The sequence below is a fragment of the Haemaphysalis longicornis genome, unplaced genomic scaffold (assembly GCF_048455015.1).
Source record: "Haemaphysalis longicornis isolate Haplotype H1 unplaced genomic scaffold, Haemaphysalis longicornis Haplotype H1 scaffold_12, whole genome shotgun sequence".
NCBI classification, from domain to species: domain Eukaryota; kingdom Metazoa; phylum Arthropoda; class Arachnida; order Ixodida; family Ixodidae; genus Haemaphysalis; species Haemaphysalis longicornis.
This window is the reverse complement of record NW_027526225.1, coordinates 24,020,600-24,047,766: the sequence shown is the minus strand read 5'-3', so window position 1 is coordinate 24,047,766 and position 27,167 is coordinate 24,020,600. Positions and strand designations below refer to the sequence as shown.

General features: G+C 48.5%; 2 protein-coding genes across 2 annotated transcripts in view; both read left to right on the top strand.

Annotated features, from left to right (window-relative positions):
• The window catches only part of LOC144161892 (ATP-binding cassette sub-family A member 2-like), a 42,083-nt gene extending 21,092 nt beyond the window's left edge, over positions 1 to 20,991 (top strand). Inside the window, exons 7-8 of the mRNA XM_077692454.1 lie at positions 19,597 to 19,718; positions 20,850 to 20,991. Of these exons, the coding sequence (XP_077548580.1) occupies positions 19,597 to 19,718; positions 20,850 to 20,858 (131 nt within the window). The 3' untranslated portion in view covers positions 20,859 to 20,991. The remainder of the gene's footprint in view (positions 1 to 19,596; positions 19,719 to 20,849) is intronic.
• LOC144161891 (uncharacterized) lies at positions 13,696 to 16,604 on the top strand. The gene is made up of 2 exons (XM_077692453.1): positions 13,696 to 14,033; positions 14,206 to 16,604. Exons 1-2 carry the CDS (start codon positions 13,746 to 13,748, stop codon positions 15,970 to 15,972), a joined length of 2,055 nt encoding a protein of 684 aa, XP_077548579.1. The 5' UTR covers positions 13,696 to 13,745; the 3' UTR covers positions 15,973 to 16,604.
• Positions 20,992 to 27,167: the final 6,176 nt, after the last annotated feature.

Below are 27,167 nucleotides of genomic sequence, written 5' to 3'. Positions count from 1 at the left end.
CGACCTTTCGAGGAGAAATAAGTAAATGGCTTCCTTTTTGGGAACAGTTCGAAGCGACTATTGACAAAAATCCTTCATTAACAACAACGGACAAGTTTCATTATTTAAGAAAGTATTTATCGGGGGAGGCTGCTTCAGCCATTGCTAACCTTCAGACGACAGAGGCATGCTACAAAGATGCCATAGACATGCTTCGCTCAAGGTTCGGTGAACCTTTCCGCATCGAGCAAGAACATCTCTACCGCCTGCGATGCCTGCCAGCTCTAAAGTCGTCTTCTGATGTTGCCGGACTGCGAAGACTTTACGACACCCTGCAAAGTCATGTCCGGGGATTAAAAGCCTTGAAGGTGCCTACTACATCGTACGCATCGATGCTTACCGATGTTTTGCTCCGGAGACTTCCACCGGACATCGTGATCGAGTACCATCGGCGTCGAGCGAACACCGAGCTCCCTTCCGACACAACACAAGACGAATACGCGACGGCAGCTGACAAAAGGTTACAAGACCTGATATCTTTCATTCAAGTGGAAGTGGAAAGTAGAGAGAAATGCCAGACGATGTTTGATGTAAAAGAAAAGAGATTTGACGGAAACGTGGAACAAAATAGAGGTGGATTTCGCCGACCACATCCTCCAACAGTGGCGGTATTTCAAAACGCTGAAAATTCGCCGACAAAACGAACCTACTGCTGTTTTTGCCGCAGTACCACTCATGAAACTGAGCAGTGTAGGTCAAAGATGCCGGACCAAGAGAAAAGAGAGATTCTTACAAGAGAAGCCCGCTGCTTCAGATGCACGGCTAAGGGTCACCGCTCACAGGACTGCCAACGACGGATTTCATGCTCCAAATGTCAACGGAGGCATGCTTCATCGCTATGCTTGCAGTCGACAACCGGGAGTCAACCACCTAAACCTGACTCGGATAAAGCGTACTATGCGGCTACGGACTCGGGCAAAAACGTCAAGCATAGCAAGACCGTACTGCTTCAGACTTTTCGGGCATGGGCTGTCTCCCAGGAGCGACGATGCTTCCTTCGCGTGGTCATCGACGGTGGCAGCCAAAGGAGTTTTTTACGTGAGGACATCTCCAGAAAACTGAAGCTTCCTGTTGTAGGGGAAGTCTCTCTCGCCATCAACACGTTTGGAAACACTCGCCGAAAGAAAACTCGCCGATATCGTATTGTCCGGCTAAAACTACAAAGCCAGTTTGATCATTCAGAATGCACTCTGGACGTGGTTGAAATTCCCGAAATATGCCAGGATATTCAATCATACTTGGCTGATGTTCCTTTCGTGAAGAAGTTCGAAGAAACCGGAAAAAATATCGGTGATTCAGACAAATTTGGTTGGAGCACTGGAGACGACAGTATTGGACTTCTAATCGGAGCAGATCAAATGTGGCTGCTTTTGACAGCTGAAGTTACGCGCCATACTAACTCTAGCCTTGTGGCCGTGAACACAATTTTCGGCTGGACGTTTCAAGGTGCCACAGACACCGCAAACCAATCCGCGCCGTCTAACTGCATGGTATGGGTCTTGCACAGTAACATCAGCTGGCCGGAGCAAGATTGTCGCCATGACGACATTGCCCGACAGTTTTGGGACTTGGAGACTATGGGAATAAGCACAAACGACAACGGTGAGATCAAAAACCCAGAGTTAGAGGAATTCGAATCGACAGTTACCAAGATTGAAGGACGTTATGAAGTGGCTCTTCCGTGGAGGCCTATCGAGAAGACAGCTCTCGGAGACAACCGTTGCGTGGCCATGAGAAGATTAACTTCTTTGGTGCAACGCCTGCATAAGAACAAAGACCTTCTAGAAAGGTATGACAAAGCCATACGACAGTACCTCGTAGACGGTCACGCAGAGATTGTTCCTGAGGCACGTTTTACGCCAGAAAAGGACAAGCGGATTTACTATATGCCCCACAGAGAAGTGCTCAAGGAAGATCGCACAACTACAAAACTACGAGTTGTATTTGATGCATCGTCATCTGCTCCGGGTTTTCTCTCACTGAACGAATGCCTGCACAAGGGAGTCAACTTGAACCCTGATATACTGGAGCTACTACTGAGGTTCAGGACGTACCCAGTTGGACTCAGTGCAGATGTGGAGAAGGCATTCCTCCAAATCGGCATCCAGGGGAAAGACCGTGACGCCTTCCGGTTCTTCTGGTATGCAAGCCTACCAACTGGAACCCCGGCAGACCACTTGCAAGAGTGGCGGATGAAACGTGTTCCTTTTGGAGCTACATCAAGCCCATTTCTACTCTCGGCCACTATTCAATATCACCTGAATAAAGCTTCAGAAGAGGACAAGAAGACGGCGGAACTACTGAAGACATCGTTCTACGTTGACGACTTCCTTGCCGGAGCGGATTCAAAAGACAGTGCTCTACGCATCTATGAGCAAGCCAATCGCATCATGCTTAAAGCCGGCATGACGCTGAAAAAGTGGTTGACAAATTCCGCTTCTCTGCAAGATCATTTTGACGACAGCGAAAAACGACAAGCGGAAGCAAGCAATCAAGAGCCCGTATTGCCTCCTGAAAACAGAAGAGTTTTTGGCATCGCTTGGAGAAAAGATGACACACTTCACCTTAGCATGAAATCTGCGCTTCTTGCATCCAGCAAGACACCAGCGACAAAGAGGACCGTACTCCAAGCAATAGCTGGAATCTTTGACCCACTAGGATTGATTTGTCCATTTGTCATCAAAGGAAAAATCCTGTTTCAGCAGCTTTGGATACAGAAAATTCGTTGGGACATGCCTCTTCCGGATAACCTGAAGTCTGAATGGAATGACTGGATTCATTCTCTTCCGAAGCTGCAAGAGACAAGAGTCAAACGCTACTTGCTTTCAGACGCTGAAAACAGATCGGACTGTTGGGAAGTTCACATATTTTGTGACGCAAGTCCGCAAGCATATGGGGCGGTAGCTTACCTTCGTTTCGTGAACAGCGCAGGAGGAACGGAAACATCGTTCTTGTTCGCAAAAACGAGAGTGGCTCCAATCAGAAAACTTACCGTACCTAGGTTGGAACTCATGGGAGCGCTCATCACCGCAAGAATGGGTGCCTACCTGAAAAACAAGGTTTTTGACAGAAGGACAGTTATCACGTTTTGGACGGACTCCTCGATAGCATTGGGATGGATACGTGGCGGCAAGAAGTGGGAATCGTTCGTCACGAACAGAGTGGCGGAAATACATGGAACGTCCCGTCCAACTCAGTGGCGTCATTGCCCAGGATCTTTCAACCCCGCGGATACACTAACTCGAGGTTGTTTGGCTGACGAATTGATTAGCAGCTAACTTTGGTGGGAGGGACCGACCTGGCTTAAGTTGCCCGAAGAAGATTGGCCAGATGACATTAAGTGTCAAGCCGCAATTTGTCAACAGAGCTGACACATGTGGAGCTGACAGGTTGCAACGAAGATGAACTAGCACAAGTTATACCTGTCGAGAGGTTTAGCAGTCTGCATAAGCTTCTCAGAGTGGTTGCATGGACCAGAAGATTTTGTGTAAGAAGTTCCGAGCGACCTACAGGACCACTCTCTACATTCGAAATAAGGACGGCGGAACAATGTTTGATAAAAGCAGAACAAGCGAAACACTACCATCAAGAAATGAAGGATATTAAATTAGGGCAAGATCCGAAAAACTCCGACATCGCGATGCTTCGCCCGTTTATCGATGGCAAAGGACTGCTGCGAGCGCGAAGTAGATTATCATACTTCACTGTAAACGAAGACACGAAGAACCCTATCATCCTACCATCCTACCGTCAAGATGTCACTTCACGGAGTTAATCATCGACTCGGTTCACAGAAGACTACTACACAGCGGAATCAGAGACGTGTTAGTAGAATTGCGGGAAAGATTTTGGATACCAAAAGCTCGCCAGCGAGCGAAAAGCGTCCTGCACTCATGTAGCACATGTAAAAAATACAAAGCAAAGTCTGCCTCAGCTCCAACGGCACCTGTTCCGGAAGAGAGACTTCGGAAGTCCAACCCGTTTGATATAATCGGAATTGACTTTGCCGGGCCCCTACTGGTTAGAGGAGAAATTCGCAAGGTGTATATCCTCCTCATCACATGTGCTGTTCTAAGGGCTATACACTTGGAAATAGTTTCAAGTCTGACCACAGAAGCATTCATGTATGCTTTCCAGAGGTTTATAGCTCGAAGAGGCGTGCCAAGTGTAGTTTATTCGGACAACAGCCTCACATTCAAGCGCGCAAACAAAGCTGCGTTCCCTGTACAGACTCTGCTCTTCTCACGAAATGCGCAACTTCGCTGCTGAACGTGGCATCACATGGAAGTTTAACGTGGAAGCTGCACCTTGGTGGGGCGGATTCTGGGAACGACTGGTCGGTTCTGTAAAGCGAGCCGTACGAGTCACGTTGGGCAAGGCATCTGTAACCGAAGAGCAGTTGGGCACACTCATGTGCGAAATAGAAGCAGTCGTAAACTCTCGTCCTCTCACTTTCGTGGAAAGCTCCATCAATGAGCCAGAAGTCATCACACCTGCTCACTTTATCATCGGCAGACGTTTAACATCATTACCAACTGTGTGCGCAGAACTGTGTGAACAGAATCCTGCAGAAATTACGAAAAAATGGTATTACCGCCAACAACTCTTAAACCTTTTCTGGTCGCGATGGGCAAAGGACTACGTTCTTCAACTGTCATCATTCCATCGTGTCAAGTCAAAAAAGACCATATCTGTTAAACTCGGAGACGTCGTGCTCATCGAAGGAAAGGGTCCACGTGGAATTTGGACGACAGGAATCATAGCGGAAACACATCCCGGTCGTGACGGCATAGTTCGTGCTTGCAAAGTCCGAATCCCGAATGGACAGTTCCTGACCCGTCCTGTTCAAAAGTTGTACCCTCTCGAGCTCGCCAAGAGCCCCGGGGAGGATGTCATAGAAGTAGAGGATGATGAAGTGCGCGCGGCGCAGTAGCACTGGAATAAAGAAAGAGGAAGGACACTGCTTTCCAGTTCTGGTACGCCGTGGGCGTCTTGGCTCTTCCTGGTCCCTTCTTCAACACAGATGTAGTGGCGACACGACGGTACGACAGTGTGACTACATCAACATCACATTTTGGATTTTTTTTTTTTTTTCTGGTCGCACTGTGATCGTTGTCTGAACACCGTGTCTTACGCTCGTCGTCGCCGGCCCGAACTTCTTCCGGGGCGGCCGGATCGGCCCGACGTTGACGCTTGTGCTAGGCGTCGCGGTCCCATTGTGCTTCCTTTGTCGCCGGAACGGCGGCCCGACAGCGACGGTTGCATTCGGCAGCACCGCCGCGCTCTCATTCTCTTCCCGCCATTGCTCGCGGCGCCGTTCCTCTTACCAAGTCGCGTTCAGCTGCGAAAGTGTTCTTTCCCTTGTGCCTCGGCCGAAACGTCACAACACTTGGCCTTGGCGCGTTTCGCCGCGAGAGACTCCAAAGTAGAGCACTGCACGGGCCACGGGCCGGGCCGCGGGCCGGGCCGGGCCGCCCGAAGTCGATTATCGGCGGGCCCGGGCCGGGCCTGGGCTCAGTGCCGCGGGCCCGGGCTGGGCTCGGGCTCAGTGCCGCGGGTCCGGGCCGGGCTCGGGCTTGAATTCATAGGCCCGGCCGTTAATAGTTCCGACGTGAAGTGTAGAAAAGAGCATAAAATTGAATATTCTGGGTATACTTTTACGCGCTTCTTGATGTAAGTTGGACACATTGTTTTAAAAACGTGTTTTGCTAGGGCTGATAGTCACTATACTGTAACTTTAATGAAATTTCATTTACTGCATCAAGATTTTATATTTTGGTGTATAACATATCAAAGATACGGTTACAAGGAATGCCCTAGCGTGGAAGGAATTAACTAAGCCACCCTGGAGCTGTGCACCTATGTCTATGTACGTGTATTTTAGTTTTCGAACCAATCTGAATGCGGCTGCCGTGGCTGGAAATCAAACTCGCGTGCTAGAGAAGCGGCACCGCTTAACAACCACTCTAGGGAAAATATTTCAACGCACGCACATACTCGTGGATTCAAATGGAGAGCAAGAAATTTCATTAATACCAACTTGTGACCGAAACAACCGCATGAACTTGCCAAGAGTCTGGTCATCAAAGGTGATGGTGTCTCTCGTGTAAGTATACGAGCTACTATTACGCCCATGTGGCGTGAACTGCAGACGGTGTGAGCCTAACTACGTGTACTTTTAAGCCCTTATTTTTTGCGTTACAAATCAGGGCGTGCTTGTACAGACTAGAGGCTCTGTCTGATTTCCCGCTACGAAGACACTCGACCAAATATAACAAACAAATTTTCTTTAACGTCTAAGACCAGGCCGGGTCACACACGTGCGGGCCCTCCCTATGCTTAAAAAAAAAAAAAAAAAAAGACCGTGCCCGGGCTGGGCGTGGGCTTGAGACGACGGGCCCGGGCCGAGCCCGGGCTAGGCTCACTTATGAATGCCCGGGCCCGGGCCGGGCCCGGGCTTGGTGTTACGGGCCCGGGTCGGGCTCGGGCTTCACAAACCGGGGTCGGGCCGGGCTCGGGCCTTAAAATCGGGCCCGTGCAGTGTTCTACTCCAAAGTTCCCTTTCCCATTAGGGCTTCGCGCCCCTCCCACTCAATTTCTTTCGCGCATGCGCACTCCATGCTTCGTGCGGTTTTCTTCTCGAAGATGCGCAGACGCCACAGTTTTCAGCAGTCGCCAGTCACTCCTTCCATCTACAGCATTCCAATTTTACAGCCGAAAAACATAACACAGTCAATCCCGATCGTAGAAGACAACTTTAGTAACTCACTGCGGGTTAGATGAATAGACTCGGAAAGAGAAAATACAGCACGTGCTTCGCATTCATGTCCCACTCGGTCACTAGATGCATACCTAGCCAGTTTCCTGGCTCGCAACGCGAGTTGAGTCTTCAGACGGAGCTTGTTACCCGACCAGGCGGCTGAGCCCATACCGCAACAGCACGGTGTCGGTGTGCCCGTAACATTCCTGATGCACTGAGGACGCAGGCTCTGACAAGGTGTCATATACTCACCGTAAAGGACACTCTCGCGAAGACGACGTTTGGTGGGGTTGCTTTTGGCCATGGCCACCTCGGATGTTCACCCGAAGTCTACCGAGCGTGCCCTCCTGGAACAAAAAGAACATATTCTTACACAATTTGAAAACAGAGCCTTTGTAGTGGGAATCTTCATATATTTTTCAAAGGCATTTGATTTGGTAAACCATGAGTTACTTCTAAAAAAGCTAGAGTACTACGGAATTATTGGCCAAGCTTCATTACTCATAAAGTCCTATTTGCCTAAAAGAAAACAAACCTTCAGTATAAACAATACATATTGTTTATTGAACTTCTGACAATAAAATTGCCAAGGTGCTGAGGCAAAAGGCGATTGAGGCATTGCAGTCGCCCCAGGTGCAGCAGCTGCCGCCAAAGACGACTGCAATACTCGCCTGACTAGGCCCCTAGCACCTGACAGCACAAGCGACAGCAGAAGCAGTTATACATGCCAAAATACATACAACAAGTATGCACACTTCCGGTGTGACAGCAGCAACATATACCAAAATAAAGCATACTAAGACGACATAACTGAAGAGAATTACACGCTTTTCTTGCGTAACAAAATGTAATAGAAATAAAATTATCGTGCTCACTCTTCGTTTCTGCGCAGAAAAATGAAACTTCCGAAATGAAACCGTTTTTGTTTTCTGGCGTCCCACAAGGAAGCGTCCTTAGTCCGTTGCTGTTTAATATTTACCTTAATGACGTTATAAATATCACTTGGGGTGCAAAATTTATTATTTATGCCGATGATATGAGCCTTTTCTTCTGTGGTGGAGATGTCCATGGTCTGATACACGCCTGTAACACATTGATGGTCACGCTGGAAAGGTGGTCGAAGTCTAATTACATGTGCTTAAATAAAAAAAATAGTAGTGGCTTAGCTCTGCTATGCCAGGATATACGTAGCGTGAGCTAAGGTTCAGCCATCCAGTCCAATCCAGTCTAGTCCAATTCAGTCTAACCCAGTCCAGTCCAGTCAAGTCCTGTCCAGTCACTGCTCCTCGCGCATGCTCAGCACGGATCTTCACGAGCCACGCAAAACGGCTATCAAGCGGCTCCGGCGCAGCGTCAGACTTGGCTACTGCGCAATTGAGGCGCGGGAACTGGCGCAGAGGTACAATCCCAGACAAACGATAAGACCTGCCGCGTAGGTTGTTACGAGTCGCTAACCGAACACTACATGTTTCGTCACAACCCGCGAGCTGACGACACGCGCAGAAACCGGCTTGGAGGAGATCGCAGTCACACTTATCGCTGCATAGATGCCTGATGCCGCGGCATGCGCGCTAGGTTCACTGAAGCAGAACCGAATGTTTGACTAGTTGGAAAGTACAGTCTTTGTCAAAATTTTGTGGGCAAAGCCGGAAACTCGCAGGCTGCAAAACTTTCAATGTACAAGCTTATGTCCTGAGTGAGGCGGAAACTTTTTATGCAGGAAAGCTAGAGAGAACACCTGTTTTTCTTACTGCCTTAAAATATTTTTGTCACATTTAAAGGTAAAGCCGATTGAAAAGGGTGTACATGACGAAACGTGTAGATACTTGGAAATAAAGAAGCACACAGTTACAGTGAAGCGCTTCTGAATCCCTGCATACAATTATACTGCAGTCCTTAACCGGCATAGTTATTCGGAGCTAGTATAGACATTGTATATCCAGCTAGATAACACTTGCATCAGCAAAACCTCTGGAAGGAGCACGCACTGATAAGTTCCATGTTTGTGTAATCTATGGTTTGTGGCTCTTGAATAAGTTTAGTTAATCTCACTATATCTCAAAGTTGAAAACAAGCGTTTGCTTGTGTTCCTCCTTCTCGTCCCCTCTTACAGCTTTTTTCACTTTCCACTAGGCTTACTGATGCGGTGGCTCCTCCTTTGAATTGTAGTGATGACAAATGTCGCCTGCGCGAGCGATATATAGCTGCTGCTATTTCTTGTTTCCTCAAACTGAGAGCTCACATTTTGTCGTTGATTTTTGTTTTTTTGTGCTGAAACCAACTATGGTTGTGACGGCCCTGTAGCCACCCCGCCTTTAATTTCTCTACCAAGACTTTAATCGCCTCTTGCCTCACTGCGGTTGAGTTAACATTTCCATCAGCTGCAAAGCCCAGTGCTCCAGGAAAGTGCAATTTTTCTCTATTCTGGACTGAATGAACTCTTCAGAATTTTACTATGGTCGGTTACATCGTTTGGCATCTTTCCGGCAGCACGCACAAGCATTATCTTGTAGCGAGTATTAGCTCGTGTGTCCTCCTCACAAAATAGCCAGCTCGGGAATCAGAGCAACGTATGCGCCTTAATCTTCCGTAGAGGCATTCTTTATTTATTCCAGATTTATAGACCGCCAGTGACAATGGAGTAAAATTGTTAGCGCCATTGGTGCGTAATAGGATCTTTATCGAATCAGTTATTTTCCTCAAAAAGATAATGTGCGCACAACGAACAAGATGTGTACAAGATACGCAAGCTGATGTCAATAACAAAATGCGATTGCCGACAGCTTTTTAGGCTTCACAGCCATTCACGCCCCCATGCAAAATTCGCAAACTTTATGGCACACGCTTGCACCCTGGCACACGCTTGCACCATGGTCCAGACGCGCCTATACTCAGACCTGCTCGTTGTGCTTCTCCGACATCTTTCAAGCTTCGCAACTCACAGCCGCACATACCCCGAGCGATGACTTTGCATACAGGCTTCTTTATGAACGGAGAGTTGTCGCATTATCTTGGCGTGGAGTCACGATGTACTCGTACGCATGCAGTTGTAGTGCACTCTGCGGATGACAGGGATGACCCTGCAAGAAGCTTTTCTCTGGATGCAACAGCGGGTGTAGCCCGAAAGAACCCATTCCCGTTTGACCCCTTCCCATTTGAACCCATTCCCGAAACGCCCTTCCCGCTTGACCCGTCCCGTGTGCGCCCGTTCCCGAAACGACCTTCCCGTTTGTGCGCTTCCTGTTTCAGCCCGTTCCCAAAACGCCCTTCCCGTTACAACCCGCTCCCAAAGCGCCGTTCTCATTTGAACCCGCATCGTTGCAACCCATTTGAATTTCTGAAAATATGCGTTACCATCCTCGAAACTGTTCCCCAAAATGTGCTTACAAGCAACGGGTCATGCACTAAAAACTTGTATGCACCAAATTTTCCGGAATCGACCGAATTTCCGGCCGATAAAAGTTTCCGAATGCCTTGGGCCGATACTGCCCTCTTGACACAAAATTTATAGCGGCGAAAGTGTACTATAAAGATACCCAATATCTTGAGGAATGCACGCATTGGATTTTTCAGCAGTTGGTGTTCGTACGTGCGGCTGAAATTTATTTATCAGCCGCTCTTATGCTCATTGTTTGGAGCGTAGCTTTATCTTCGGGTTCGAGAGATCTATAGATCAAAGATGTCCGTAGGAGAGACTTTAAAAAAAGGCAAAAAATATGTGCAGAAATCTGACAATTGGCTACAAATGCCTTTCCTAAGTGAGTAATGGGCAGATATTTTTATTTATTTACTGATACTTTACGGCCTGGTCGGGATCATGCAGGAGTGAACATAAAAAACATCAGTATTTGTTGGCAAAACGCCCCAAACAAATAAATAAAAGACATAAACATGTAATAGACGCAAAGGGGTCCGAACAAGGATATGAATTCATAATGTATTCCAATTTTAAAATACAATTCAACCAGAACACATATTTACAATACGTGAGGAAAATACTTCTAAGGATACCGAGTTCACTGTTCATTCAGTTAACTTATTCCAGTAAGAAATTGCACGAGGAAACAAAGAGAGCTTTCGAATAGTAATTCAGCTGATTGGCTGCCTAATAGCCTTGCTATGATGTCTTCTCGCTGAACGTCTGAAAGGCCCTTGGAGGTAGTATTCCCGCGACAATTTTAAGTTTCTGTAGTAAAGAAAATTTAGGCTAGAGACGACCCTGCGCTGCTTAAGTTAGTGAAGGTTTGCCCTATTATGCAAATTGAGTACGCTAGAGTGACGGGAATAAACAGAATCAATAAAACGCAAAGCTAAGTTTATAATTTTCGCCGCTTCTCATGACTGCGATTTTTTAAGTGCGAATGCACTTTATAAGCGACCCCGAACCTTCCGCCGTCCGCATAGGGACCGGGCAGCTGGACGGGTGGCGCCACCACTCGGCGCTCCGCTCGTCAGTGGAATGAGCCGGTGCATTGGACTCCACAGCCTCCCGTTGTTTTTGTCGTGTTTACTTCGGTGCTTTGAATGTTTTGGTGGTGTTGTGAGCGTATATGTGCGGTGAAACAAAGTCTAGACAGATGTGTTGGGTTCTTAGATGCAGTAATAACTACGTAAACTTGTCGGACGCTTCTAAAGTTGGGTATCGGCTGCAATGGCATGGGCGCTTTGTGCAGCGATCTGCGCTTGGCTACGAATAAAACTACTATTAGTAGTATTATTTTCTTCTTAAATGTACTAACGGTTACGCAAACTTATTGGATGCTTGTAAAGTTGGGGAAGGGCTACATTGACACGAGCGCTTTTTGCAGCGCTCTGCGCCTTGCTCCGCGCGATCTGAGTAGGAATAAAACTATTAGCAATATTAAAATTCCCTTCTACCACTTTAAATTATCTTCGCTGGTTTCAATGTATACGGTTTCCACGCCAGCCTTAGCGCTGGGATACCTCGATACGTGTGCTTTAAATAGAAAGGCACCTGCATAAGATATGGATTACCGTGTACGTAGAAATGTTGCGGTAGTTTGCACTTTCTGTAACCGTAAGCTTTGTACCTTCGGTTTTGGCGAGCGACACTGTGACAGCATGGGAGCCTGAAAGTCGAAATGGAAATCCCCCGTTTGTGGTGGTCATTTTATCAAGAGCCAAAGTTATTCACCAACTCAAAAGCCCAAGCTACAAACCATCCCTCCTTCCCTTCCCGTTTTACCACCTGCGTAGAATAAATGCTGGCACCGATAGTTAAAAAAATGTGGCAGTGTTAACGTCAGCCGGTGTTTTTTAATGCTAAAGTATTATTTACAGAGTACCTAAAAAATCGTGTAATGCCTGGTGAAGACACCAAAAACGCGCGATTAGTTGCTTCAAATATGGGTGCATGAGCCCGAGTCCTCCACCACAGACATATTTCCGACACGCTGAAAAAGTTTAGATTTGGAGAGGGGGCATTGAAGTTCAAAATTAAACTGAAAAATCATCTCGCCCTCCATCTAAAGATTATGATGGTTGAACACAAAGCTTTCTTCGTGCGAAATCGAATGGGAAATGGTCAAAGTCAAAGACGCTGCGATTAAAATACCAAACTGCGTGCTTGTAAAATGCGACGCTTAATTAGTCAAAGTTTAAATCCAGAAGGCAACCAAGGAAACCCATACGATAGAGCTTTGCGATAAACCCTCATCGTCGTTAGACGAACTTGCATGATTTTTCAAGCGTAGGCGGCAGCTTGTAAACCGACCGCAGCATTCAGTTGTGAAGCTGAGTACAGGTTTAGGGCACCCTCCTGTCTTGCGTCCTTCAGCCACGCAGGAATTGGATTTTGAAAAACCATTTACCAACTAGCCAGCAACTATTGTAATTATTGTAAAGCAATGCTTCTCCACGACAAGCAATAACGTTCTACTATCATGCGGTATTTATTATATCAACGATTCCCGATGACTGTAGTAAGAGCATTTCTGTGAAATTAAACACGTTTCAGCCGTCGGTAATGAAGTTACGGAAGCGTCGTCCATCACAATTTCTGTTTTGAGGTAAATCTTCGAAGACACCCCTAAGCTTTGTCTTTCGCTTGTGCATGACGTCGACGCCGTTTCGTCATCAACTGCCAAAGGCCACCGCCGCAGCATTCCTAGATCGGTTGCACACCCCGGCTTTGTGGGAGCATTTAGCGGAAATATACTCCTCGATTCGCGAAACTGCATCCAGCCATGAAAAAAAGTGCATGAAGCAACGAACTTTCACTTCCAGCTTGACTTCCAGCTTGGCGCATTGAGCGTCGTCTGCTATTTGTAAATACCGAGTATGGGCGTAAATAACACACATGGCATCCCTCGTAAACGTCACAACCACGCTCAAGATTTACCGTTTTGAAAATGCCCGTGGGGTTACGTACGCTTTGCAAGCCGCACCGCAGAAAAACGACAGAAAGCCATGCACAACTACGCTGTGCTGACCGCCACCGGCATTCCACTGACGAGCGGTTCGCCACGGGCGGCGCTGTTCGCTGAAACGACGGTGGTGCCATACAACGGCCGCCCGGTCCCTATAGCAACAGCTGCGGGTGCGCGCGCTGCCTGGCCGCTGACATGACACATACCCACGTGGGAGATTGGCCAGGAATAAGTGCGAATGCACTTCTTAAGCGAGCCTGAATCGTCCGCCGCCGTAGTCCGCATAGCAACAGCTGCGGGTGCGCGCGCTCCTCGTCTTCCTTAGCAACGGGGGGAGATTTCCGACGCGTGAGGGCGCTCGCATAGCGCCTCCTCTCCCCCCTCGCCTACTCTCCTAAAGCAACACCAACTAGACTACTTCAGGCCCCCGCACTCCCGCGCAGTACTGGCGTGACGTCATCGCACCTTGCCCGACGAAAAGACGCCAAAAGTTGCCATGCGTTCCCGACAGATGGCGCTAGTCGCTGCACGCCAAGCATTCCGCGCTCTCTCGCCGCATGACAGAACATGTTTGCGGGCGACGGGATCTCCGTAGCCGTGCACGTGGTCGTTTACTTTGTTGTGTGTTCCGATCGCAAGAAATTGTGTCCCTAAGCTGTGTTTTTTATGTTGCGCGCGCTTCTGGAAGCATGGGCCGGTGCTGTGTGCCAATGTGCCGAGGAAACTACGATGGGGGACCAAAAGTGCGGTTGTTCTCGTTCCCTAAAGACCCGAAGCGAAGAGACGATTGGAAACGTGCGGTGCGGCGCGACGATGTCGATGTTGCACAGTTGAAGGACCCCAAGGTAAGCGAAATTGTGTATATTAATAGTCCTCATCAGTGAATACTATACTAGCTGCGATAAAGCTATAGATTTTCGTAGGATCCTTCCATATATGTGGGTCCACTCGCTTGCTGCATCCGACGATCTGTTGAGTCAGCTTCAAAATTTGCGTGCCCATTTCGGTCGTGCGCAGGTGTGCGAACGCCACTTCAAGCCCCAGTATTTGAGGACAACGTCGACATACACGGACGTTGACGGGCGGACCATCGAAGCGCCCATGAAGCTCACAAGGCTGACGGCTGACGCACTGCCAACAATTTTTCCTGACTGTCCAGCATACGTGTCTGATATGCGGAAGACACGCGAAGCTCCTGGTGAAAAGAGGAGGAGGACTGAAAATGAATTACTTCAGCATGCCATCCAGCAGTCTAAGGTCACTTACGAAGCCGAGTCACAGGAGAACAAAGTTCAGAGCCTCCTTGACATTACCTCTAGCATGGAGCGCACACGAAACAAGGTGTTTTGGTCCCCTACCGTGTGTGAATCGTGCGTGATTTTTGCCCACGTCGAGATCACATCGCAAGCCCCGGAAATAGTTGTGTCTGTGGTGGTGACTTCTGACTTATCTGTTAGCGTGTTTTTAAGGAATGTTCAGTTGTTTTCTAGCGAAGAGCTATGCATTCCTTCAAAAATCTTCGATTTTCGGGTGCTCATTGATCTCCTGGACAGTGTGGAGACTTACAGCAGCGAGAGACCAATCCAGAAACAGGACAAAGTGCAAGGAACCTTAAACCTAGTCGTTTCCCTTCTTGATGACATCACGAATGAGGATTTAGAGGAAAGCGAAAGGGCTGACGCACTGTTGTTTCTAAAGGAGCAGTGTCACCTCGTAACGAGAAAGGCCAACGCTGTGAGGTACTCTTCAGACCTTCTTGTTTTTTCTAGTATCTTGCATACTATTTCACCACATGCTTACAAATTTTTCCGCCACAGTGGAAAGCTAGTGCTGCCACATCCTGAAACAGTCAAAAGAGTTTGCGCAGCTTGTGATGTCAGCCCTTCCAAAGAACAGAGTGAGGAGGGATTTTTGAGATTCATAAAGCGTAGAGCGGGCATTCTGAAGCAACACGAAAGAAATGTGTCGCTTATGTTGTATGAAATACACCTGCAGCAGTTTTTCGAGTTCAAAGGTGGCTGTTTAACAGGATCTGCTGCTCATTCCGCGGAGCCAGCTAAAACAGCCCATGTTTTCATGGTTCAGTCGCTTTTGTCGACATACAAGGATGTTGTGCACATTCTTCCTGTGACCCGAATATCAGCAAATGAGCTACATGATGTCTTGAAAAGGGTGATTATGAGCCTCGAAAGCGCTGGCCTTCATGTTGTCGCGGTGATAACCGATAACAACGCCATCAACAGGAAAATGATGTCGCTTTTTGGTAATGGTAAAGAACCAGACATTGTCTACCCGCATTCTGCAAACTCACAGCAGCCTTTATTTTATGTAGTGGACACTGTGCATTTGTTGAAATGTGTGCGAAATAATTGGATAAACCAAAAAGATGATGATAAGTGTTTTCATTACCCGTCATTTGAAAGTGTGACCGCAGAAAACGGAAGCGACCAGAAAGCCTCCTTTTTTTGTCTGCGACGCCTGTATCAGATGGAACATGACAAACTGGAAAAAGTTGCGCATGGGCTTACATATAAAGCACTCTATCCTACCAACTTGGAGCGTCAAAATGTAAAGCTGGCACTCAAGATTTTCAACAGCTTTGTGTCGTCGGCTCTAGCTATTGAAGGCGAGAAGCTGCAGTTACCAGTGCTTGAACAAACCGCAACATTTATTGACCTGATTATTAAGTGGTGGAAAGTCGTGAACGTCAAAACACCGGAAAAGGGGCACAGACAGGGATGTTTGGCAGGAGCCAGTGAGCGACATGCAATGCCAGCAGATTGAGTTCCTGGACAAGTTTGTGACCTGGCTTGACGCTTGGAGTGGCAGAGGCACTCAGTCTAACAGTCTGACCAAAGAGACGCATTTTGCTCTACGACTGAGCACCTATGCCTTGATCGAACTAGCAAGGTACTGTCTGCACGAGCTTGGCTTTAGATACGTACTCTTGGGAAAGTTCCAAACTGATCCTCTAGAGGCAAGGTTTGGAAGGTACAGACAGCTCTGCGGGTCACATTACAATGTTTCTATAACCCAAGTTTTTGAGGCAGAAACAAAGATTCGTCTTCAGAACACGCTTATTCTAGAGGACATGCCTTTTTCCAAACTTGAGGAAAGGGCACTGAATGCTGAAACTCTAATAAGCAAATACAACGTCACACTCACTGAAGACAACCTAAAGACGGCGGCTGGTGACATGCATGCCATAACGTACATTGCTGGCTATTGTGCATATGCGGCACTGAAGCGCCAGCCATGCGATGACTGTCGCACGCAACTCACCATTGAGGATCGAGAGCTGGAGATGAACGATCATTTGTTGATTGACAGCATGAGCCGGGGAGGCCTAAAGTTTCCGAAGCCATTTGTGGTGCGCGTTGTTCTATCAACCAAAGTCGTTCTAGAGCATCTTACTAGCAAAGTGTATGAACACCAGTTTCACGTGGAAGGCAATCAACGATTGGCCCTCCAGAGTATTATGCTCTTCCTGCTAAGCGACAGTGAGGAACTGGACAGTTGCATGAGCGGCCACCACCCAGATGTAGTCATGAAAAACATCATAAGGCCAGCCATTAACACACTTCTGAAGAACTATGTTGCTCGACGAAATGACAGCATATCTAGGCAGAAGAGCTCTACAAATCAGAGAAAACTGCTTACACTGAAGTGAGTTATGTTTGCGGATGTCATTTGGCATGTGCAGGTGTTGACATTTTTTGTAATGAAGCATCACTCATGTGTAATTTGGAAGTGACATGCAAACAAGGACCGAGCCTGTTGTATGCTAACATGTTGTTTTTTTATGTGCAAGTATTTCTTTTGGTAGCAATGAAGCAGTGCCATCGTGATTGTGAATAATGTTGTAATATAAGTATATAAAGTAATATATGTGCTACATGCTACCATATTTTTTACACAATTGCAAAAATGTAATTAGTTTGCTGCAAAGATGTGTGTGTGAAAAAAAGTATAGTGAGCAACTGCATAACCTGTGTATTTGTGAATAAATATTTCATTTTTAATGTCATTCAACTCTTGGTAACTTTATTCAGTGAAAGAGTATTCTTGTTTTTAGTTTTCTGCGTGTAAATTCTTTATAAATTATACACGCTTCTACCATGAAGGTTGCTGGCATTCTTAAATAAAATCGACCCTGAACGTGCGCACAAAGCACGCAGCTGCGCCGACCGCCGCTAGCTGCGTCGGGCCAGGTCCGTGACGTCACGCGAGCAGTGCGGAGGCCTGAAGTAGTCTAGGTGGTGTTGCCTAAAGCCCCTTTACTACTCTCCAGCTCGCAACACCCTCTCTCGGCGCGCCAGCCAGGCCACTACACTATATAAAAAAAAAACAGCATCCGGCGCCAGGTTTCGATCTGCGGACTTTGTAGCCGCAGCGCGACGCTCTACCGACTAAGCCACGGACGCGACGTTGGTATCAGTGTTAGTAACGCGCTTTATATCTTTAACGCATTCAAACTATGTCGTCAGCGGCGTGCGTTGGCGACTCAGCGGCGTTATAGCGGCTTGATAACTGCGTGGTGTACACGTGATACTACAAACCCGCTAGTTCTGCATTATCTCACGTGACTGCGCCTCCTCTCCCTTCACTCCGGTCGGCGCTTCGCAGCTGCGGTGCGCTGCGGTGCGGTGCGCTCCTCCTCTCGAACATACACGTTAATTCACCAAGATTTCCGCAGAGGGACAAACGAGGCGTGTTAAGCCGAACGTGATCACGAGGGGGTGTTAGTGTAACTAACGGGCAAAATGCCACCAAACTTCAACAAACTCCCCCTCATAGCATCACCCCGTGCTTCGCACTTCCTCATACTCCCCTTCGGGAAATGCGGGAGAATTTTTTATAGCCAGATGTGGCATATGTATCCAGATACATAGGGTTACTTTATTTTTATACATATTTTTATCTTTTATAGTTTTCATCTGTTTCTTTTCGACATTGATGTACACTTCCGCTATTATAACGATTAAATGCGGGAGTCCGCCAAATATGATTTTTTTCAAAGTGAGGGTGTTTTTGCGATTTTTTATTTGTGCTTCCGCGGCGCTATTCTGGGCTTTTTGATTTTATCATTTTTTGGTTTGTTAATTTAAAAGACTTGTTTGTTAATTTAAAAGATTTGTTTATTAAATTGTTAATTTTTAATTTGTTTGTTATGCTTTGTTACTTTAAAAGATTTGTTAATTGGTATGACGAATTGTAACCGAATGTCATCGTCTCTAGATTCAGAAAGTGAAGCCCAGGTTTGAAAAGCAGTCAAGGACTCTGGATGTACTGAACATGCTATCGCAGCGGCTGTGAACAAACGGAAGTAAATTAAAAACAATATGAAAATGTTTTTTATAACGTTTCATAAACTGGGTACGTTATTCCGGGAACGGGCTAAATAGGAAAATACGAAACGGGAAGGTTCTTTCGCCCCGGGTTGAAATGGGAAGGAACAAACGGGAAGGTTGAAATGGGAACGGGTTCAAATGGGAACGGGTTCAAACGGGAACCTCCCGCAACAGCACCATATTCATGGCTTAAAGGAGTACTGACACCAATTTTTGGCGTTAATATTGCACAGTTCGCTTCCTTTACTCAACAGAATACCCTGGCTGAAATATGAGCGGCCTGCGACGCAAAGAACATACTTCAATTGGATCTCATGCCGCTCGAGCGGCACAGCAAATGGACATCAGCATGACATCATCCCGTGAAATCCAAAAGAAGTGACGCGACAGCACTCGTCAAAAACTCGTGACGTCACTTCACGCACGTGCCCCGCGAGCGGCGAGCGGGCGCCGGTACATTCACAAACGGGTGCACGTACCCCGAGCATAACCGGGCATAACCGCTGCCCAGAAAGGCGCTGTTGACAAAAATAAAATTCCACACACAGGAACGGAAGCGATAATATAGCCCGGAATCGCAATAGAAGTCGCCATCAGGACTTCTATTGAAAGCGGTCATCGAATTTCCGCCGCAATGGTAGGCCTGGCACCTTTTGGCCGCTTAGCCGTTCAGCTCCGGCGGCGACGCGGTCAAAACAATGCCCACACCGGCCTCCGCAGTGTTTAGACGTCCGCACAAAGCCGTGAGGTCACGCCGGGATTCTGTCATATGCGCCTTTCGGTCTGAGAGCGCGGGAATTTTAAACAAACTATTTTCAGACCGTTCAATGTAATTAATTAGCGAGCGCTGAAGTATTTAAAGTGCTGTTTCGGGTGCGCCAGACGGTTAAGCACCGATAAAAGCAATAAAAGTGCAACGTAAAATTTTCCGTCTCAGTACTCCTTTAAGATGACTCGAAAGCCTCTGCAGATGCGATTGTCCTTCTAATGATGACCTTAAAAACAAGAGTCATTGAACCAGTCATGTATGCATGATTCGCGCTATGACGTATTGCAGGTCTTGGAGCTCTTCTGCGTCCTGCGCGGCTTCACACCCAGCGACACAGCGGCCATTGTGAAGAACGTGCTGAGTTTAATGGACCTCTCCGGCGTCGCCAACGATGTCACCAGAAACTACACGTAAGAGCGCCGTAAACATGGCGCGACGCGCGTCCCTGTACGGAGCGGACGGAAAAGCGGTTTTGTCTCAATGTAGTTGGGAAGTCGAGCTTTACATGAACGTGACAGTGACTCAGTGTACGTGTGCGCAGACCGAGGGCACAACTAACTCATCATAAAACGAAGCCGGATCGGCGCATGTTGTTTGTACGCACCTGCACATGGAGGTGCGCACAAACATTTGCGCATGGAAACAGATTCGTTGGCAGAGATTTGTTCGGCCCTAGGAGCCCCTACGTACAGTATCGTATAAGTGCATATACCGGGTGTTGCGACGATAGTTGGAACACTTTAAATTTTTTTCTGAGGAAACCGCTGTTCGGTTCGCCCTCAAACTTCACACGAAGGTCGCATTTTTTGGTCTATTTTGTTTGACGCCGAAAACAACGACTGTACTTACCTGTTTATTATGAAAACCAATAGAACGATTTTCGCCCATTGGAAAATGGCGGCCGATCTGGACGACCGAGCCAGTTCAAGCTGATATTGGAACGACGGTGCCACTTGTGGTATGCAGAGCGAAACGGTAGATGGATATTCACGTTCCTTCCACGGCAGGAAGGAACCAAATGAGGTAGCAGACGATCAGAAAATGTGAAAACGAGGAAATAATTCCAAAGTTTATTGGCAACGATGAGCCGTGGGGATATTTTAATACGATGGGTACCAGGTGTTATGCAGCTGTTTCTGATCATCGTAAACTAGGGACGAAAGAGATTATCGGATCGTCTGCTACCTTATTTGGCTCCTTCCTACCGTGGATCCCCATCGTCCGTTTCGCTTTGCATTCCGCAGGTGGCGCCTTCGTTCCAAGATCACCTTGCAGTGGCTCGCAAGTACAAATCGGGCGCCATTTTCCCATAGGTGAAAATAGTTTTTTTATCTTCAGAATAAACAGGTAAGTACCGTCGTTGTTCACGGTTCCAAACAAAATGGACCACGAAATGCAACCTTCGTGTGAAGTTCGAACGCGAACCTTGTGTGCACCTGTAAAACCATGGCATGGCTTTTGGGGCGTGGTCAGTATGGAGCCCCGGAGGGATCGTTGTTTGGTTAGCCTCCGAGTAGTCACCGCGTCCCTCTTTCGCGCAGCCCCGGTGACAAGCGCAAGGCGTGCATTGCGCTGGCCATCGCGGGCCTGCCCAGCGTCATTCTGCTGGACGAGCCGGGCACAGGCGTCGACGTCTCGTCGCGGGCCCAGATCCGCCGGAGCCTCGCCACCGTCCGGGAGATGACCGACTGCGCCATCTTGCTCACCTCCCACAGGTATGTAAATAAATAAATAAATAAATAAATAAATAAATAAATAAATAAATAAATAAATAAATAAATAAATAAATAAATAAATAAATAAAAAAATAAATAAATAAATAAATAAATAAATAAATAAATAAATAAATAAATAAATAAATAAATAAATAAATAAATAAATAAATAAATAAATAAATAAATAAATAAATAAATAAATAACGGGATATCGCAAACGTGTACAGACAATGTATCCGTAGACTGCCCTGCATACTGCAAAAAGAAACATACGCTGAATCTACGTTACTTCATGAAGAAAGCCAAATTCGGCTTCCGACGTATACGGTTTCGGGAGAAGGTGTCTGCTGAGGTAGGTGACCGGTTACATGAGTTGTTCGACCCTTCGAAGCAAACACACATGCGGATATTGTTTCGCATTTTCACAAAATAAACATGCGCGCAATAGCCCAATCATTACGCGAGGTTCTAACGCGTTCGTTAAGCGCTACGAGTACGATTGCTCGGGGTTAAAGGAGCTGTTGAAAGGAGCGCCCCTTCCGGTTGCGCTTCCGGTCCCACCGTGAAAGGAGTTTTCAAAAACGGCGCCCTTTGGCGTGTCGTGTCACCGCCAGCATGCAGCAGTGCGAGATCCTGTGCGACCGCATCGCCATCCTGCTGTCGGGGCAGCTGGAGTGCATCGGAAGCGTGGACGAGCTGCGGAGCAAGTTCGGCCGCGGCTACACCATCACCATCAAGCTGCGCCAGGACGCCTTCGACGACTCCGAGTTCCAGGAGGACCTCACCAACGACATGAAGAACGAGTTCCACAGCTGCCAGCTGGACTACTCCTTTCAGGTACGCTGGCTGCTGCTGCACACTTTCACCACTTCCTTAGGCACTCAACACAAACTTCAAATTGGCGCCGATAAACATTTAAAGCTATCCAGGCAGGAAGGCGTCTCCGTACCTTCGTGGAGTGAACCATGTCAGGCCTGTACATGCATTCGCGAACAATCTTCGTTATATGAACAGGCAAAAATCTAAAGCTGCATATATATCTCCTGGTTACCGACAAAAATTTCGTGCCTTGGAGGTTTGAACTGTATATCCTGTAGAACTGAACAGTCGCTTTGCAAGCTTGAGCTAGACCTAAGGACAGTGCTCATTTATTGAAGTAATAATTATTGAGCCTCTGTTCTGAAGTGCGTTATACCCCTGCCACACCGCAAATTTGGTGTCATTAACATCGAATGTCATTCGTTCAAAATGACATTTCTTTGCTGCCACACGAGAAAATGCAATTAAATTAGATCAAAATGACACTAGGGACCGAATGAGTTTGCGGAACCCATTCAACTGCGTTCTGCCAACAAATGTATTATCTTGACACCAAAGACTCGGTGGGAATGCCCACCCAAAACAGGTTACGAATGCGTCAGTAGCATTATAATATTTTTACATGCGTATTTTGTTTAGTCATTTGTTTACTCATATGAAACGAGCCGAATACAGTTGTAAAAAATAAAACTGCTAGTCTCGCTGCCAGGCCAGCTTGAGCCGGTGTGGTAGGCGCCGTGCATTCAGAAAGTGCCTAAAGTGCATTCAAAAGTGCAGTAAAGGTGTTCAAGCTCTTCTCGCTCACTTTTAGCAAATATTGAAGCGTTTACTAAAATATTCTTTGAACGCAAGTTTTTACCGATCGCAACTGCCATAATTTGCAAATGACATTAATCTTGGCCGTGTAGCAGCGCGTCAAAAAATGTCACTAAATCGAACGAATGACATTCGATGGGAATGACATTAAATTTGCCGTATGGCAGGGGTATATTGCTGTTGAAAACTGAAATGATCGGAGCCCTATGCCTCAAAGCGTTGAACTTAATGGAAACGGAAAACACTAAAATATGCTTGGCGTAAAATTTCTCTTAAAACACTCTCTTGCTTTCATAGTGTAAAACATCAAAAAGTATGTTTTTAGAGAGAACTTAAATGAGGAACGCAGTTAAATGAAGATCGATTCAACAGCCACTGATTGCTAGTTGAGTTTATTCGTAGGCTTCTAGCCAGTGTTTGTTGCGCATAGTTTGGACAACTGTTCTATAGTTGCTATGATTATTTCAATTGTAGTTTCTTAAACCTGTCGTCTGCGTAAAAAAACCCACCCGCATCTTCCCACGGGGGGAACTCGAGTAAATGCGTCGCAGAGTGGTGGGGGTATCGCGTGAATGTTGCGTAATTGGGTATGGTTTGGGAATGCTTAATTGTTATTTCGTCTTCATTATTCTTATTTATTGAATGAAGGAGAAGCGAAGGCAAGGAGTGTAAAGTTAAAGTCTGTCTTTATTGCTTGGTGCCGTCAAGCAAAGCGTCAAGTCAAGCGAAAGCCAAGCAAAGACGCCCTTGACTGAATTCCGAACGCGCGCTCCGCCGCTTATATACACACCGCCCGCGTTCGAGGGAGAGGAGTACGGGGGAGAGACGCGCATGCGCACACTTCTGTACACAAGCGTGCGAACTTTCCACGCACCCACCACGCCGTTATCACGTGTACACGCCCTGCCGCCGTTACTGTTGAGCACGACGCAGCGCACGGGTAGCTACGACGCATGCGCGCACAGACGCGCTCCTCCCGCACCGCCGCACCTGTTGTTGTGAGCGAGGAGGGTACGGGGGAGAGACGCGCACCTGCGCCTCGACGCGACGCGCATGCGCAGTGAGCGTGTGGACGGCGCCGACAACATCGACGAGTGACATCGCGAGCCTAAGAAATGCTCCGCATTTAAAACTACTTGTGAAGACTGAAGCGTACTGAAGGATGGATGGAAAGGACGTTATTGGGTAAATCCTGCAGTAGGTAAAGCCCGGTTGACGGGCCGACCTCAACGTGGCCGTGCGTTGCATCCTCTTGGGTAGCCCTACTCGACAGGGACCCGGAGTCCGTGCCTTTCGAGCGCCTTGAGAACCTGCTGGATGGCCCACTCTTGATCCGACTTGTTGGTTGAGGCGATGGCGATTTAGAGATCTGCGGGGTATTCTGTGAAGCTGACGCCGTCTTGTATGGCTGCACAGTCCTATAGGATGTGCCAGCGATTGGCCGTACCTTGTTTGCAGATGTCGCACTGTGCGCTGGGATAATCGTCGGGGTACAGGTGATGGAGGAGCGCCGGTGTGAGCACCGACGCAGTTTGGAGGCGTCGTAGGTGTACAGCTTCTTCCCTGCTTAGAGATTTGTGGGGTGAGGGGTATAGCTGGCGAGCAGCCCTCATGTTCTTGAGGATTTCTCCATATCCACTCGGCGAGTCTTCAGCCGCCGTCCACCATTCCCACTCCGGACAGGCACTTGCGGTGGGGGCGCGGTGGGTGAGAGCGCGCGCTTCCCTGTGGGCCGTCTCATTGTGGTTCGGTGCATACGGTGAACAATTTCCCGCATGGGCGGGGATCCATCTTAGTTCCTTGCGTGGGCCTGGCGACATTGCTGTTCGCTCTATAATGCGGGCGGCTTGGGGGTTGATGCGTCCTCTTGCGAAGTTGCGGAGGGCTTGTTGTGAATCACTGAGGATAGTGTCGCAGTCCGGTTCGGTCATGGCGAGGGCGATAGCCAACTCTTCGGCCGCAGTGGCGTTGTTGCAGCATGCGCTGGCGGCTTGGGTAGCTTGGCCCGTGCAGGCGTTGATCGCAACCATCACGTAACGGCCGTTGCCGTACTCGGCCGCATCGACGTAGCGGGCGCGGGAGTCGTACCCATATTGCTCCACGAGGAACTTGGCCCGGGCTCGATGGCGTTCTTGGTTGTGGTCAGGGTGCATATTCTTAGGGATAGGACTGTCGTGAATATTGGCTCGGATCGTGTCGGGGAGGTTGGAAAGGTGTCTTCCCGTGACTTGGGGACCATAGCCGAGGATCTCCAGGATGTGGCGTCCCGTTCTTGTGGTTGCGAGGCGTTCGCGCTGGGCAGCTAGTTGTGCTTCGATGATTTCGTCGACGCGGTTGTGAACCCCCAGGTGGGAGAAGCGCTCGTTGTCTGTGGACTCGCGTAGTCCGAGTGCCCGTTTGTAGAGTCTCCGTATCATGGCGTCTATCTTGTCCCTTTCGGTTGTGGTTCACGTGTGGTACGCCGCCGTGTAAGCAATGTGGCTGACGGCGAAAGACTGTACTAATCGCATCATGCCGTCCTCCTGCATTCCGGCTCGGGCCGTGGAGACTCGGCGTAGAAGGCGTAGGGTACTTGTTGTTTTGAGTGCAAGCTTCTTCATGAGGTTTGTCTTGTCGCCCTTGCTGTGAATGTGCATGCCGAGTATGCGGATCTCCGAAACTTCGGGAATGCGCTGGCCAGTCTCGGTGTACAGGGCGAGATGATCGCAAGCTCTTTGGGGTAGTAACGGTCTGCCCGCTTTGCGAGGGGTGTAGACAAGGAGTTCTGATTTCGAAGGCGAGCATTGGAGACCCGTTCCTTTAAGGCAGTCTTCAATGGCTGAGATGGCGCGTTGAAGCCGGTGTTCTATGTCGGCATCGGGGCCACCTGTTGTCCATAGTGTTATATCATCAGCGTAAATGGTGTAATGGACGGTAGGCACGCTGGATATTGCTTCTGCTACGGTGATCATCACGATGTTGAACAGGAACGGAGAGATCACCGAGCCTTGGGGGGTGCCCACGCTACCGAGGCCTTTCGTGGGCAAGACGATCTCTCCTGCGTGAAGGTCAACTTGTCTGTTCGTTAGGAAATCTTTGATGTAGGCGTAACTTCGCTGGCCCATGTTAAGTCTTGATACCTGAGCTAGGATGGCCGAGTGCTTGACGCGATCGAAGGCGCTTTGAAGGTCGAGACCGAGAATGACGTGGCTGTCTTTGGTCTCGTGCTCCAGGATTTCGTGCTTGAGCTGCAGCATGGCGTCTTGTGTGCTGAGGCCTCTCCGGAAGCCGATCATGGTGTTGGGATAGAGTTCTGCTTGCTCCAGGTATTCCTGCCATCGGTTCGCCAGGACATGCTCGAGAACCTTCTCCACGCATGAAGTTAGCCCTATGGGGCGTAAATTCTCTATGCGGGGAGGTTTTCCCGGCTTGGGAATGAGCACCGTCTTGGCCTTTTTCCATTGATGGGGCAGCCTGCCACTGCGCCAGTACTTGTTGTAGTATCGGGTAAGGGCTTCTAGCGACGCGTCGTCGAGGTTTCGGAGGGCCTTGTTGGAGATTCCGTCGGGACCCGCGGCTGATCGGGTGTTTAACTCTCGGACGGCGAGTTCGACTTCCTCCTTCGTGATGTCCCGATCGAGGTGGTCGTTCGGTGCTCCCGAGTATGCCGGGTGCGTCTCGGTGTTGTGGTCAGGGAGATATTTAGCGCCGATGCGCTTGATGAGTTCGTCCCTGCCTAGCTCGGTTTCCGCCTTATGCATGAGCCTGGCCATACGATCTTGTTGATACGACTTGGTCTTGGTGTCGTCGAGTAAGTGACGGATGAGCGACCATGCCTTACTTTGGTGGAGCTGGCCGTCAATGCGGTTGCAGATTTCGTGCCATTGTTGCCGGCATAACAGGGCGCAGTGCTGCGCAATGGCCTTGTTCAATGCGGTCACCCTCTTTCTGAGCTTGCGGTTCCAGCGTTGCTTTTTCCACCTGGATTTGATCGACTTCTTGGCCTCAAGTAAGTGGGCGAGCTTACTGTCGATGCACGGGATGTCGTCGTCTGTCTCGATCGTCTTCGTGGCTTCGCGAACGTCTGTCTTGATGGTTGCGGTCCATTCTTCGAGGTCGTTGATGTCTAGCGTTCCACTACCTTCTCGTCGGTGTTGTCGGAAGAGATCCCAGTCCGTCCACTTGTGTTCAAGTGTGTGACCTCCCCCGCCGAGTATCTCGATCTCAAGGATGTAGTGGTCGCTTCCGAGGTCGTCGCCTGTATTGCGCCACGTGATGTCAGCTCCGTTCTTGACAAAGGTAAGGTCGGGGGTAGTGTCCCTCTGCGTGGAGGAGAGGCCCGACCGCGTAGGCTGTTTGGGGTCCGTAATTAGCGTGTAACCGAGCTCCATAGCATCTTGCATGAGGTCTTTCCCTTTGGCAGTGGCTCTGTTATAGCCCCATGCCTGATGGGGGGCATTGAAGTCCCCCCCCCCCCCACGACCAGGGCGTGTTGGCGCGCTTGGCTGCTGGCTGCTCTGAGCAAAGCTT

Coding starts and splice junctions, on each gene's coding strand:
- LOC144161891 (XM_077692453.1), top strand. CDS start 13,746: ATGACAGAACATGTTTGCGGGCGACGGGATCTCCGTAGCCGTGCACGT. Junction 14,034..14,205: donor CACAGTTGAAGGACCCCAAG/GTAAGCGAAATT, acceptor GGTCGTGCGCAG/GTGTGCGAACGCCACTTCAA.